This window comes from Erinaceus europaeus, chromosome 3 (assembly GCF_950295315.1).
Source record: "Erinaceus europaeus chromosome 3, mEriEur2.1, whole genome shotgun sequence".
In the NCBI taxonomy this organism is placed as follows: Eukaryota; Metazoa; Chordata; class Mammalia; order Eulipotyphla; family Erinaceidae; genus Erinaceus; species Erinaceus europaeus.
Window position 1 is genome coordinate 30142286 of NC_080164.1, and position 15638 is coordinate 30157923.

Genomic DNA, 15638 nt, shown 5'->3' on the forward strand with positions numbered 1-15638 from the left:
ACCATCAAACCTTCAAAAAACTGAAGTCATCAGGTGTAACACTAACAGAGAGCAGAGAGAAGGGGCACCTGGACCCTTTGATAATGAACAAGCAGCAAACAGCTGCAGGTATGCTTATAGGCACAAGCGTACAGACATATCACACTTGCCTGTTTTCCTCAGAAATTTCACTCAAACTCTTCTGTAGAAATGGAAGCACTGAAACAGAAAATAGAATGACAAAACAGACTTTAAAAGTGCGAACTCATCCTTCAGTCACTGCTGACCATGATGGCATCTTGGTTGGGAGCAGATACTCGAAAAAGGCACACAGTGTGCTGGCCCTCTGCAGGCCTCCACCCACAGCCCAGGGATGTCCACTCAGAGCACAGAAGTTCAGGCTCACCGTGCTGAAGAAGACGGCCAACACCTACTTTGCCTGCAGGAGAGAACAGAACAGTGGTTAGCACCAAGAGGGCATTGATGAAAGCAGTGCTGGGAGAGCAGAAGCTAGCCAAGAAAGCAAGGAGCTGCTTACCCAGGTGAAGGTTCTCCAAGCAGGAAGCTAAATTGTCCATCACGTTCCTGTACATATGCAGGTCAGTAGTGCTGAGTTCCTCCTGAAGACGTGAAGTAAAACTCTGTATAGCTTCCATCAGAAAACAATCAGGGAGGCCATTGAGGGAGCTAGAAAAAGAGCCAGACATTTAAAGGTAGCACCTTGCAGTACAGGAGATGAGGGGAGAAAGGAAGTCACATGGGTGGAGTCATACTGTCGGTCATACCCAGGTGGAGTCAACTGCCTCATACTGCAGCCAGGGGTGGCTGAGAGCTCACTTGGTACTGAACACACTTTACCATGTGATAAGCCCGTGGCATCACAGGAGAGCCTGTGATACTCTATAAATGGTGGAGTGGTGCTGTGGCATCTCTCCTCTCTCTCCACATCTGTCTCTCTAAAACTAAGAGAAAATAAAAATTCAGGTGGGGGTAGATAGCATAATGGTTATTCAAAAAGACTCAAGTAGGGGGCCGGGCAGTAGCACAGCAAGTTAAGCACACATGGCACAAAGCACAAGGACTGGCATAAGGATCCCGGTTCGAGCCCCGGCTCCCCACCTGCAGGGGAGTTGCTTCATAAGCGGTGAAGCAGGTCTGTAGGTCTCTGTCTTTCTCTCTCCCTATCTATCTTCCCCTCCTCTCTCCATTTCTCTCTGTCTTATCCAACAATAATGATAGCAGTAACAACAATAATAATAACAACAAAGATAAACAACAAGGGCAGCAAAAGGGAAAAAATAGCCTCCAGGAGCAATTGATTCATAGTGCAGGCTCCAAGCCCCAGCAATAACCCTGGAGACAAAAACAAAACAAAACAAAACGCAAGCATGAGACTCCAAAGTCCCAGCTTCAATCCCCCGTACCACCAGAGCTGATCAGTGTTCTACTAGTTTTTAAAAAAAGCAGGTAGCACAGTGGGTTAAGTGCACACGGCACAAAGTGCAAGGACCAGCATAAGGATCCCAGTTCGAGCCCCTGACTCCCCACCTGCAGTGGGGTCGCTTCACAGGCAGTGAAGCAGGTTTGCAGGTGTCTATCTTTCTCTCCCCCATCTTCCCCTCCTCTCTCCATTTCTCTCTGTCCTATCCAACAATAACAACATCAACAATAATAATAGTAACAGGCAACAACAATTAAAAAAAAAAAAAGGAAATAAGGGGCCGGGTGGTAGCACACCTGGTTAAGTGCACATGTTACAATGCACAAGTCTGGTGTTCAAGCCCCCAGTTCCCACCCACAGGGGAAAGGCTTGACTAGCAGTGAAACAGTGCTACAGGTGTCTCTCTCTCTCTCTCTCCTCTCTCTCTCTCAATCTCCCCCTTTCTCTCTATTTCTGGCCGTCTCTATCTAATAAATAAAGATTAAAAAAAAAAAAGAATGCCAGAAGTCAGGAGGTAGTGGGTTAAGTGCAGGTGGCACAAAGCGCAAGGACTGGCGTAAGGATCCCAGTTCAAGCCCCCAGCTCCCCATCTGCAGGGGAGTCACTTCACAGGCCGTGAAGCAAGTCTGCAGGTGTCTCTCTTTCTCTCCCCTTCTCTGTCTTCTCCTCCTCTGTCCTATCCAACAATGATGACATCAATAACAACAATAATAATAACTACAACAATAAAACAAGGGCAACAAAAGGGAATAAATAAATAAAATTTTTTAAAAATATACCAAGCTCTATCACATCTAGGTCACAGTAAATAAATTGATCCAGGAAACGAGGATCTCCCCCACCATCAATGGGACCCACTGCATAAACTTCCTCCCACCAGCAAGTCACCCTCAACAAAGCAGACAGTTCTGACATTATATCACACCAAGTGACTACCCACCAAGGCCCCTGTAGTCACTGCCATTGTACCCAAAGTCTCACGGTGACTGACAAGGCCCTGTCACTGAGTGCACAGTATTCTCAGACTCCTTATCCTCCCACCCTCACTGAACTCAGCCTGCTTAACAAGGCCTCTGACTCACAGGGACTTGCAAAATAAACAAAATAAATAAAACAAGAAACTGTATAAGTGAAATTTTTGGTTATATACTTCTGTTCAATTTTTCCAGGGAATGAGCTTTGAGAATTAGTTACTTTTGGTCAAAGGGAGGACAAACAATGCCAGATCTCCTTCTTTTCTTTCCTCACCTTGCCAAGACTTTCTTCAGGGGGTTCTTCTGATTCAAAGAAAGATAAATGCCAGCTAACACATCCAGGCAACTTGGAATTGTGGGGTCACACACGCCATTTTTCTTTGTCTTCTCTAGTAAAGGAACAATCTAAAATTCAAAGTAGTTTTTTCTAATACCAAGTATGGAAAAATAGCATTTTTCTAATACTTACTCTTTTTTACATAAATTTACTTTATTGTATTTATTATTGGGTAGAGGCAGAGAGAGACTGAGGGGGAAAGGGAGACAGAGAGGGAGAGACACAAAGAAACATCTGCAGCAATGCTTCACCACTTATAAAGCTTTCCCCTGCAGGTGGTGACCAGGGGCTTGAACCTGGGCCACTGAGCACCGTGTACTTAACTAGGTGCACCATCACCTGACCCCTCTCATACTCTTTCAAGCTTCGATAATAGATGATTTCCACACCATAGTGTTAAATACATGGATTCAGACACCTATTTCAGAGTCTACTCATGTAGACCATGCCCTCACTCCCACTTTCACTCAAATACACGTTTACCAGGAATCCTAGAGTTGTAAGAATTTAAGATACAGAGCTGGGGAGGGGCACAACTGGTACAGTGCACACATTACCATGCACAAGGACCCAGGTTCAAGTCCCCACTCCCCACCTACAGGGGGACACTTCACAAATAATAAAACAGGTCTGCAGCTGTCTCTCTCCCTCTCAATTGCCCTTCTCATCTCAATTTCTCTGTTTCTATCAAAGAAAAAAAATTAAATTACATTTTAAAAATCACTGGAAGAAGTAATTTCTTTTGCAAGCACAAAGCACCAGTGATAGCCTGGCAGTGAGGAAAAAAGAAAAAGAATATAGAATTTTGTGTTGCTATTAAAAATTATTAATACGTTTAATTTTCTTCCAAGTCTTGTACAAGATTAAATGATAAATATTAGTACTTAGGTATAGTTAAAGGCAGTGATGGGGGTCAGGCAGTAGCACACCTGGTAAAGCACACAGATTATCATGTGCAAGGACCCAGGTTCAAGACCCTAGCTCCCACCTGCAGGAGGAAAGCCTCATGAGCAGTGAAGCAGTACTACAGATGTCCCTCCTCCTCCTCTCTTACTCTCTCTATATAAAAGTGACATTATTTCTATTTGTAACTAGCTCTTCCAAATTCCTGATAAAAGGTTTTAAAATTCAAATTAATTCAGGGACTCCAAGTGAAGCCAGAGGGCTGCTAAAGAGGGTTTGGGGACCCAATGTCCTGTGAGGGGGAGGATGGTGGTTTCATGGAGGGTGAGGTATGCTGACACCTGTCTTGAGATGTGCAAATGTACCACTGTAACAGTAATAATCAATCCTATAAATCAACATTTCCTCAAGAAAGTTAAGCACACAGTTACTACATGCAAGGGCCCAAGTTCAAGCCCCGGCTCCCCACCTGCGAGGGGGGAAAGCTTCAAGAGTGGTGAAACAGTGCTGCAAGTGTTTCTCTGTCTCTCCCTCTCCCTCATCTCTTCCCTCTCAATTTCTTCTTGTCTCTATCTAAAAACACATAAGTAAGAGAGCTGGGCAGCAGCCCACCTGGTTGGGCACACACATTACAGTGTGCAAAGATCCAGATTCAATCCCCCGTCCCCACCTGCAGGGGAAAGCTTCATAAGTGGTGAAACAGTGCTACAGGCATCTTTCTTTCTCCCTTTCTATTCCCTTCCCTGTCAATTTCTCTGTCCCCTCAAATTAAATAAAGTTTAAGACAAATAAATAAATAAAATCTTAAAAGGAAAATATTATCCAAGGAACTAGGGGTGGGGGGAAGCATTGTTTAATGTTTCAATGATGGCAGCCGAGGTGAAACAAAGGATAACATGTTGGACTCCCAAGCCTGACACGTAAGCATGAGTTCCATCCCTGACACCGTATCACATGTACCAGAATGGTGCTCTGGTTCACTCTCACTCTCTCTTTCTCATTAGTAAATAACTTTTTAAAAATGCCACAGTGATGATAAACAGCTGGAACCCAAAGACTGTGTCAGTTTGTATAAAAGCCACATGAGCAGGACCTTAGGAAGCATCCATGAAAGCAGCTGGCCTCACCTCTTTGATCTGTCGGATCTGCAACACCCCATCAGAGAGCTGTGCGCAGTGTAAGAGCAGAGATGCTAGGTTTCTCCCCTCCACGTCGGCCAGAGCTGCAGAACACAAATACAGCACCACAAGTGACGTATGTATGGAGGCCAAAATGCCAGTGTACCTCTGCTATATATTCTACGAAATCGAAATGTTTATACAAAAAAAAAAAATCCATGCAGTATACAACTTATAGATTTTAAGAAAAACCACATTACAGGTAAAACAGAATGTAAAGAAGGTGGAAAATTAAGTAGTAAGAGTCTGAACATTATGAGAGGTGAGTCCAGAAACAGGCAAGAGACCCACGAATGAAGGCAGATGTCACTCACAGCTTAGTGTCTCCAGGTCCCGGTGACAAATGGTCAGAGCAGTGACCTGTGCCCCCTTCTTCTTGACTCCCATTTTCCCACTTGTCGCTGCAGGAAGAGTTGAAGGCATTATCTACTGCTAGCTTCATAGCCTCAGCTCTTATATGTTGGGTCAAGTCATTCTCTGGTGTGGGGAGCAGTCAGGGTCAAATGTAGGATGTTAAACAGGACAGTCAACCTACCTCTGGCCTCGAGCCATGGGACGCCAACCACACACACACACACACACACACACACACACACGCACACACACACACACACACAGTTCTGACAATCAAAAATGTGTCTAGGAGGTAGTGCAATGAGTGAGTTTGGTCTCAGCTGTCACTTGTTGCCAGAGTGATGCTCTAATGCTCTCCTTCATGTATCCATATATACATGCATGATTTTAGGGCCTAAAACAGCTCACTTGAATAGTGTGCTGCCTTGCCTTGTGCTCAACCTAGGTTTGAACCCAGCCCCCACCACAATAAAGGAAGCTCCAGTGCTGCGGTTTCTTTCACTCTCTCTACCTCTTTGTCTCTATCTTTAAAAAATAAATAAATATGGAGTCGGGCAGTAGAGCATCGGGTTAGGTGCAGGTGGCACAAAGCGCAAGGACCGGTATAAGGATCCCAGTTCAAGCCCCCAGCTCCCCACCTGCAGGGGAGTCGCTTCACAGGCGGTGAAGCAGGTCTGCAGGTGTCTATCTTACTCTCCCCCTGTCTTCCCCTTCTCTCTCCATTTCTCGCTGTCCTATCCAACAATGATGACATCAGTAACAACAACAATAAAACAAGGGCAACAAAAGGGAATTAATAAATATTTAAAATAAATAAAATTTTTAAAAAATTACAAAGTGTCTCCAAACATTGTCTAATGTCCCCTGGGTGCAGTTATCCCAGACTGAGAACCACTGACCCAAGGATCTCTGCTTCAAAAAGGGGGAAAGCTGTCATACTTTGCATGCACATGTGTGAGAGAGAACCAGAGCATCACTCTGGCAATAGGGGGAATGCCCCAGATTCAAGCCCCCTTTCCACACTGTGAGCAGACTCTGTGCAAGTCCCCATTCTGCAGTACTCCCCACTGCTCTCACAGGAGTGTGAACTGGACGCCTGACCCCAGGTCCTGGAGTCTCGCCCTGCCCCACTGTCCTTCCAGCCCACCCTCCCTGCTGTGGCAGATGCTCCTCCGGGCAGCCTGCTGTTGGAACGCGTCCCATGCACCACGCAGGTGCAGGTCTCTCCTCCAGTGTCACCAGCCACGAGAAGTGTCCATGACCATTCTGTCCGCCCGGTCCTGGTCCCAGTTACCATGCAGACAGAGGGCACAGCTGCCCTTGCTCTACGGCCCAGCTTCACTGCCTGTCTCATGAGACAGTGCAGTCTCAGGGCAGATGCAGGGGAGGAGCGGCAGACACCAGATGAAAACAGGGGCTTAGCAGCGGGTCACCCCATACGTAGGGACAAGCTGCCCTGTGAGCCGCCCAAAAAGCAGGGAGAAGGAGATGAGGAAGGAGGCGGGAAGCCCGAGGGGACAGTCAGGCTGGGGACCATGGTGCAGAGTTAAGGGGGCAGGAAGCAGCTAAGTGGACAGTCACCCTAGGGACCCAGGGACAACGGGGGGCCGGGTTTTGACCCAGGACCCAGCACACAAAGCCAGGGCAGCTGTCCTGAGCCACAAGGAACAGGGACTCCGGGGACAAGTGCTCTGGGTCCTGACAGGACAGTCAGACAAGGGAGCTCGGAGTCCCCAGGCCATAAGCTGCTCAGACACGGTCCCTGTCCCCTAGTGACAAGACCTTCAGATACTGTCGCCTGCCCCCTGGTGACAAGATCCTCAGACACTGCCCCCTGCCACCTGACGAAAAGTCGCGAGACACTGGGGTCCCCCTTTGAGGAGACCTCCCATTACCACATCTCACCACGTGTTCGGACCCGGGTGAGAGCCCAGTGGCGTTTCCGTGGAGACGCGGCCCGGAAGTGTCTCGGGAGCTATCGCGATAGCGCTGGGCTCCCCTGGCGGCTGTAAGGCGGGTCTTGCTCCGTTGCGCTCTGGGCCCCGGGCAGGATGCGGGCCGGGCCTCCCGCTAGGCGTCTACGCAGCGGCCGTGCAGACAGTACGAGCAGGCCAGTCGGCGGGAAGGGGACGGGCCTGCGGACCAGCTGGGCGCGGATCTGAAGACCCCTGTCGGCGCGAGGCGACACGGCCCCAAGCGGCAATGCTCGCGAGAAAAATAGAGAGCGCGTTCGACCAATCGGCGACTGGGACAGGCTGGCGTCGCGGGCTGGTGGGCGGTGACTGATGATGTTCAATGTGCGCGCCGCTGCACCCGTGGGGTCTGGGCGTCTCTCGCTACTGGTCGGCGCCCAGGCTCCGCTGCCGGGAACTGGCCCGAAGGGCAGGGTCTGCAGGCACGGGCGAACGGGCAGCGTTACGCTCGGCCTCGCGCCCCGACTTTCGCCCATCCTTTCCAGCTGCTCTTAGCTCTGCGGTGCCATAGTATTTTTTTTTTTTTTAAACCTCGGCCTGCCTTCACCTCGGCTTTCCCTGCTGTTTGCTCTACGGTCGAAGTGAGCAGCACAGGGGAGCCTGTTGTGGTGAAGATGGTGCGCCAGGCCAGGCTCGGGAAGTCTCCCCAACTGTGACTGAGTCTCGTACCGTCAACTGAAGTCAAATCTAGATTCTAGGTGAATTTTTTTTAAACAATACAGTCAGAATTTGGGGAACAACCTTCAAGTTCTGAAAAAAAAAAAAAAAAAACTTTCCTCTACTGGGTTCTCCTGCAGGAACCTGATTGGCCAGGCTGTGCAATGAGGAGAGCCTATCAGAAGGAATTCTGCAACAAGTAGAAGTTCTTCGCAACTTTAATCTTTTGGCATTTTCAAGTGTTTTCAGGTCTCAGTGTTATATGTACAAAGAGGTGGCTAGAGCAGGCATTTACTTTTTTAAATTTCTTTATTGGGGAAGTAATGCTTTACATTCAACAGTAAAGGCATTTACTTTCTAATCTGTTCCTTTACCCCACCCTCTGGGAACTGGAGTCCAGCTGTCATCATGCCCTTCTTTCTCTGCTGCCCAGAATGGAAGTCATCCTGCTTCTGCTCTCCCTCACAGAGGACAGGAAGCCACAGGATCCAGCATCCTGCCCCTTGGCTTTCATTTACATTGTATTTCATTGAGGTAGATGTTGCTCCTGGAGCTGGAGACTCTTGGAAGATTTCTCATAAGTTCCTGTACACTAGCCTTCTGTTACAGCGCTCACTCTGGATTTACACTCCTTTGCTGCTTCATGCCACACACGTGTGTCACCAGTGTCCCTCTTTTGATTTTAAGATTGTGTATGAAATCATGCCTGTCTTTTATTTCTGTCTTCTGTGGAAAAATGAACTGTTCCTATCCAAAGGTTCATGTATCACCTGTGCACACCCTTTGCCAGTGCTGTGTGCGTAGCAGGCTGGAGACACAGGATGTGCTCTCAAAAGCAGCAGACATACGTGTATATGTGTTTTTCCCACAGCATTTTTATTTCTTTTTTAAAAAATTTTATATTTATTTATTTTTCCTTTTGTTGCCTTTGTTGTCTTTTATTGTTGTTATGTTATTGATGTTGTTAGATAGGACAGAGAGAAATGGAGAGAGGAGGGGAAGACAGAGAGGGGGAGAGAAAGATAGACACCTGCAGACCTGCTTCACTGCTTGTGAAGCGACTCCCCTGCAGGTGGGGAGCTGGGCTCGAACCTGGATCCTTCTGCTGGTCCTTGCGCTTTGCACCACGTGCACTTAAACGCTGTGCTACTGTCAGACTTCCCCTAGCATTTTTATTTCTAACCAGATCACTGCTAAACTCCAGCTTCTGGTGCTGCTAGGGGTTAAACGTAAGACCTTTGGTGTTTGGGGCATGTAAGTCTGCATACTATCTCCCTAGTCTCCAACAGCATCTTTATTATTATTATTATTTCTTTATTGGGGAATTAATGTTTTACATTCAACAGTAAATACAATAGTTTGCATAACATTCCCCAGTTTCCCATATAACAATACAACCCCCACTAGGTCCTCTGAATCCTTCTTGGACCTGTATTCTCTCCACCCACCCACCCCAGAGTCTTTTACTTTGGTGTGATATGCCAATTCCATTTCAGGTTCTACTTGTGTTTTCTTTTCTGATCTTGTTTTTCAACTTCGGCCTGAGAGTGAGATCATCCCATATTCATCCTTCTGTTTCTGACTTATTTCACTTAACATGAATTTTTCAAGGTCCATCCAAGATTGGCTGAAAACGGTGAAGTCACCATTTTTTACAGCTGAGTAGTATTCCATTGTGTATATATACCACAACTTGCTCAGCCACTCATCTGTGGTTGGACACCTGGGTTGCTTCCAGGTTTTGGCTATTACAAATGGTGCTGCCAAGAACATATGTGTACACAGATCTTTTTGGATGGGTGTGTTGAGTTCCTTAGGATATATCCCCAGGAGAGGAATTGCAGGATCATAGGGTAGGTCCATTTCTAGCCTTCTGAGAGTTCTCCAGACTGTTCTCCACAGAGGTTGGACCAATTGACATTCCCACCAGCAGTGCAGGAGGGTTCCTTTGACCCCACACCCTCTCCAGCATTTGCTGCTGTTACCTTTTCTGATGTATGACATTCTCACAGGAGTGAAGTGCTATCTCATTGTTGTCTTTATTTGCATTTCTCTGACAATCAGAGACTTGGAGCATTTTTTCATGTGTTTCTCGGCCTTTTGGATCTCTTCTGTGAATATCCTGTCCAAGTCCTCCCCCCATTTTTGGATTCCAACGGCATCTTTTAATTAACCACTGTGGGACTATGTGAAAGCTTGGTAGAGCTTAGGGGAGCTCTCCCATCCTTGGATGGAGGTCTGGAAAGACACCCTGCTTGTTAGCCTCTCTCCTTATAGAGATGAGCCAAGAGGGAAAAGTCTCCCAGACTCAGCTTCTCCTTGTTAGTCTCTCAAGCTCACAGAAAGCCTACAGGCCTCTCACACTTAGTTCCCCCTGCTAGCAAGCCAAATGGCTGCCTGCTTGAGGGTTCACTCAAAGTTCACACATCCACTATAACTTCACCTTTTGATCATATAGGAGAACACACTCTATCATACACGCCTGCCAATACCAGGCAGTGAAAACCCCAAATTCTATTTTTTTGTGTTCTTTGATATCTGTGATTTACATCAAGTTTTGTTTCTCTTCTTCTCTACCTCACCTTACTGGTTTAACCACTATGCTTCTCTCAAATGCCTTTGGATAGTTAACTCGCCTGCATCATGGAGACTAATTGTCTTGACCTTTATGTGTCTCATCAATTCTTGTCATACCAGCCCCCTACCATAGGGGCAAGCTGACCTTTAAGAAACCTGTAACTTTTGATATGTGAAAAATGTTCTTTGTTTTACTCTCTATAAAAACCTGTACTCTTCTCCCTCCCAATAAATGAATATTCATACCAGAATACTCCCTGATGCCTCCTTTCTGCGTCGCGCAGTCCCTTGAGCTGGCGAGGGAGGGTCGGAGGCTTACCCCCTGGTTGGAGCCACTCCATGTGAGCCCCAGCAAACCACTGCAATCATTTGCATGTTTTTTTTAAAGATTTTATTTATTTATGAGAAAGGTAGGAGGAGAGAGAAAGAACCAGACATCACTCTGGCACATGTGCTGCCAAGGATTAAACTTGAGACCTCATGCTTGAAAGTCCAAAGCTTTACCACTGCACCACTTCCCGGACCACCATTTGCATGTTTTTTTATGTTTCAGATACACCAAAATAGCTAAACTTCAACGATCCCAACCCTCATTTGTATTTATCATTGAGTAAAGGAGGACCTTAAGGCTTCATGAGTTTGTCTTTCACCTTGTTTTTTTTTTTAATTTTTTAAATCTTATTGGTTTATTTTGAATATAGAGAGAAATTGTGAGGGGAGGGGGAAATACTGTGGGAGAGAGACACCTGCAGACCTGCTTCACCACTCATGAAGCTTTCCCCCTGCAGGTGAAGACCAGGGGCTTGAACCCAGATCCTTGCACATTGTAATGTGTGCGCTTAACCAGGTGCGCCACCGCCTGGCCCCCTTCTTGCACCTTGTTCATTGTGTACTGAGACATGGCCTGGTTCCCCAAATATGGCCAAACAGAAATATGGACTGCACCCTATGTGTGCTGCACACAGCTAGACAGGAATGCAAATCAGCCCACTTTTACAATGAGGCCCCTTGTGAGCACTGGTCTTTTTGTTTTCTTTGGAGCAACTCTAGATTAGAGGCCAGTTCAAACTGAAATCTGGCGAGTGCTTAATAGGCACTTATTTTATTATTTATTTATTTATTTTTGCCTCCAGCATTATCACTGGGGCTCAGTGCCTGCACTATGAATCCACTGTTCCTGAAGGCCATCTTTTCCCATTTTTGTTGCCCTTGTTGTTATTGTTATTGCTGTTGTTGTTGTTGGATAGGACAGAGAGAAATGGAGAGAGGAGGGGAAGACAGAGAGGGGAAAGAAAGATAGACAGCTGCAGACCTGCTTCACTGCTTGTGAAGTGACTCCCCTGTAGGTGGGGAGCCGGGGGCTTGGACTGGGATCCTTATGCTGGTCCTTGTACTTTGCACCATGTGCACTTAACCCGCAGTGTTACTGCCTGGCTCCACTTATTTATTCTTTTAAGATTTTATGTATATGAGAGAGAAAGAGAGAGAGATCACAGAGCACACTCAGCTCAGGCATATGACAGGTTGCAGAGATTGAACCTAGGGCCTAGCATACAAATCCTATGCTCTAGTGTGCTGAGTTATTTCCCCAGCCCTACCTATTTTTTAATCTCAGAATTTTGGTCAATCAGGAAACTGATATTTAGAGTCTAGTATTTTAAAAAATATTTATTTATTCCCTTTTGTTGCCATTGTTGTTTTATTGTTGTAGTTATTGTTATCGTTGTTGGATAGAACAGAGAGAAATGGAGAGAGGAGGGGAAGACCGAGAGGGGGAGAGAAAGACAGACACCTGCAGACCTGCTTCACCGCCTGTGAAGCGACTCCCCTGCAGGTGGAAACAAAAGTAAACATAAACAAATAGGACTACACGCTAGAAGAGCCGCACAGTTAAGGAAACCATGGGCAATGCGGTCTACTGAAGAGAAGATAATACGGTTTGAGGCCCCAGCTCCCCCCCTGCAGGGGGTCGCTTCACAAGCAGTGAAACAAGTCTACAGGTGTCTTTTTTTCCACTCTACCTTCCCCTCCTTTTTCCATTCCTCTGTCCCACCCAACAACAACAATGGGAAAAAAAGATGACCCTGGGTGGGGGTAGATAGCATAATGGTTATCTCACACCTTTTAGGAGACTCTCATGCCTGAGGCTCCAAAGTCTCAGGTTCTGTCCCCCACACCACCATAAGCCAGAGCTGAGCAGTGCTCTGGTAAAAAAGAAAAAAAGATGTGAGTTGAGTGTAGCATAGCGGGTTAAGCGCAGGTGGCACAAAGTGCAAGGACCTGCGTAAGGATCCCAGTTCAAGCCCCCGGCTCCCCACCTGCAGGGGAGAAGCTTCACAGGTGGTGAAGCAGGTCTGCAGGTGTCTCTCTTTCTCTCCCCTTCTCTGCCTTCCCTTCCTCTCTCCATTTCTCTCTGTCCTATCCAACAACAACGACATCAATAACAACAACAATAAAACAACAAGGGCAACAAAATGGAATAAATAAATTTTTTTAAAGAAAAAATATGGCCTCCAGGACCAGTGGATTCATATTGCAGGCACCAAGCCCCGGCAATAACCCTAGAGACAACAACAACAAAAAAATAAAATGGAAAAAGAAAAGAAAGGAGGGGAAAATACCACCAGGACCAGTGGCTTTGTAGTAATCCTGGAGGCAAAATAAACAGGTGATCAATAGTCTCATTGTCAAAACCACTGTGAGAAACCACCTCACACACCTTTTAGAAAGGCTGTTGTCAAGAAAACAAAAAACAAGGATCAGCAAGGATATAAGAAGGGGCTCCCAAAACCTGGAAGCAACCCAGGTGTCCAACCACAGATGAGTGGCTGAGCAAGTTGTGGTATATATACACGATGGAATACTACTCAGCTGTAAAAAGTGGTGACTTCACCGTTTTCAGCCAATCTTGGATGGACCTTGAAAAAAATCATGTTGAGTGAAATAAGTCAGAAACAGAAGGATGAATATGGGATGATCTCACTCTCAGGCAGAAGTTGAAAAACAAGATCAGAAGAGAAAACACAAGTAGAACCTGAAATGGAATTGGCGTATCACACCAAAGTAAAAGACTCTGGGGTGGGTGGGTGGGGAGAATACAGGTCCATGAAGGATGATAAGTGACATAGTGGGGGGTTGTATTGTTAAATGGGAATCTGGGGAATGTTATGCATGTACAAACTATTGTATTTACTGTTGAATGTAAAACATTAATTCCCCAATAAAGAAATAAAAAAAAAGAAGGGGCTCCCATGAATTGGCCCAGCCTCAGTGAGAACAGTACTGAGGCTCTTTGAAAACTTAAAAGCAAATGGGTGGGAGGGTGGGTAACATAATGCTTATGCAAAGGTACTCTCATACCTGAGGGTCTGAAGTCCCAGGTTCAATCCTCCTACACCACCATAAACCAGAGCTGACCAATGCTCTGGTTAAAATAACAATAACAGCGCACATGGCACAAAGTGCAAGGACCAGCAGAAGGATCCTGGTTTGAGCCCCCAGCTCCCCACCTGTAGGGGGTCGCTTCGCAAGCAGTGAAGCAGGTCTGCAGGTGTCTACCTTTCTCTCCCCCTCTGTCTCCCCCTCCTCTCTCTATTCCTCTCTGTCCTATCCAACAACAATGACAGTAATAATAAAAACAGTGATAAACAACAAAGGCAACAAAAGGGAAAAAATAGCCTCCAGGAGCAGAAGATTCACTGCAACTGTTTGTAGTAACCACAATGTGGAAACAGTGGAATTCTGCAGCACAAAGCTGGGTAAAGGTGGGTGGTTGTGGCTGTGGGTGTAGGTGTGGGTGCTCTCACATGAAAGTGTAACCACACCCACAGAACAAGTGTTACAGGAGATGTTCTGAGGCAGGTAACAGCTTGTGGTGTGAATGCCACATTAGTCCACATACCTATCTGGGACAGTCTACTACCTCCCCGGGTGTGATAGAGCCCACTGGGACCCCCTCCATAAGGGGATGGCATTGAGAGATGACTAAGGCATGCTTGGAGTTATTGTGTGAAGTGTGGGAAGTCAAGGCAAGAGCAGCCATATGGCTTCAATTCAACACTGAACCTAAACGATCTGCAGAAGAGCTCATGGGGACAGTGCACCTGTTTTGCCAAGTGCACAACCCAGCACAGAGGACACTTAGCCTTGGAGAGGGCCATGGGGACTATGATTAAGACCAGCTCAGAGGGCTCCAGGAGGCAGAACCTGTCAGAGTGGGTTGAGTGGGGATAGACTGGCCACAGAGGCCATGGCTAGTCCTAATAGGAGCCTTGGAGCAGCGGGGGACATCCTGCACCAGCTAACCACTACACAGGCCATGGGGAGTCCTGGCCCGTGGGGGCCCATGGTCCACAGGGCTGCTGGTTCTAGGGCCTCTCCCAGACCAGCACTTGGGGGTGGAGGAAAGGCAGTGGCGTCAGAGCAGAGCTCTGTGGCGTCAGAGCAGAGCTGACTGCTCAGGCCAGCCTGTGCCCTGACCTGTCCCAGCCTTCCCTCCCTGACACCCACAGTCCCTTTCACTTTCCCACTTCAGGCAAAGTGACCTTCAGAATCCTTATTTCTGCTCACAGAAAAGGTGCTCAGAATTGACTATTAATCAGTGTGACTGTGAACTCCATGCCTGGAGTACTTTCAGTCTTACACATTGGAATGCATGGAGTCACCCTCTGCCATCAGGTTCAAACACTCTGAATTCACTGTCCCCACTCTAAATTAGCCACCCATCCCCTGAGGCTGGAGGGATCCGTATCTGAAATCTGGGTGGGCAAAGAGACACATTGTGGCACCTATTGGCAGCTATCTCTCCTCACCCTCAGCACTTCAGAGAGCACCTCAGGCCCCGCCCCACTGTACCACTCTTTCTCTTTTTTAAAATATTTATTTATTTATTCCATTTTGTTGCCCTTGTTTTATTGTTGTAGTTATTATTGTTGTCACCATTATTGGATAGGACAGAGAGAAATGGAGAGAGGAGGGGAAGACAGAGAAGATAGACACCTGCAGACCTGCTTCACCACTTGTGAACCAACTCCCCTGCTGTTGGTCTGCTTCTAAGACCCCTTCTGTTTCATTGGTTTAATCCCTCCTGCTTAACACTGTATTCTATTTACATAACCACTGTTAACTAAGCACTACCCTGCCTGCAGGGCATTGGTTTAATCCTCACTGGTTCATGATGTCTTTTTGCTCCACCCCCTCTCATAGTACACCCTGATTTGCACCAGTCACTTTTTGCTCCACCCTCTCTACATCACATCCTGTTTC

The 15638-nt window shown here is 46.9% G+C and overlaps 1 protein-coding gene across 1 annotated transcript in view; it reads right to left on the reverse strand.

Annotated features, from left to right (window-relative positions):
* THADA (THADA armadillo repeat containing) overlaps positions 1–7347 on the reverse strand; it is a 67417-nt gene extending 60070 nt beyond the window's left edge. Inside the window, exons 1-7 of the mRNA XM_060186945.1 lie at positions 7072–7347; positions 5127–5213; positions 4762–4856; positions 2669–2799; positions 518–666; positions 386–418; positions 150–198 (exon numbers count right to left, since the gene is read on the reverse strand). Of these exons, the coding sequence (XP_060042928.1) occupies positions 150–198; positions 386–418; positions 518–666; positions 2669–2799; positions 4762–4856; positions 5127–5199 (530 nt within the window). The 5' untranslated portion in view covers positions 5200–5213; positions 7072–7347. The remainder of the gene's footprint in view (positions 1–149; positions 199–385; positions 419–517; positions 667–2668; positions 2800–4761; positions 4857–5126; positions 5214–7071) is intronic.
* Positions 7348–15638: the final 8291 nt, after the last annotated feature.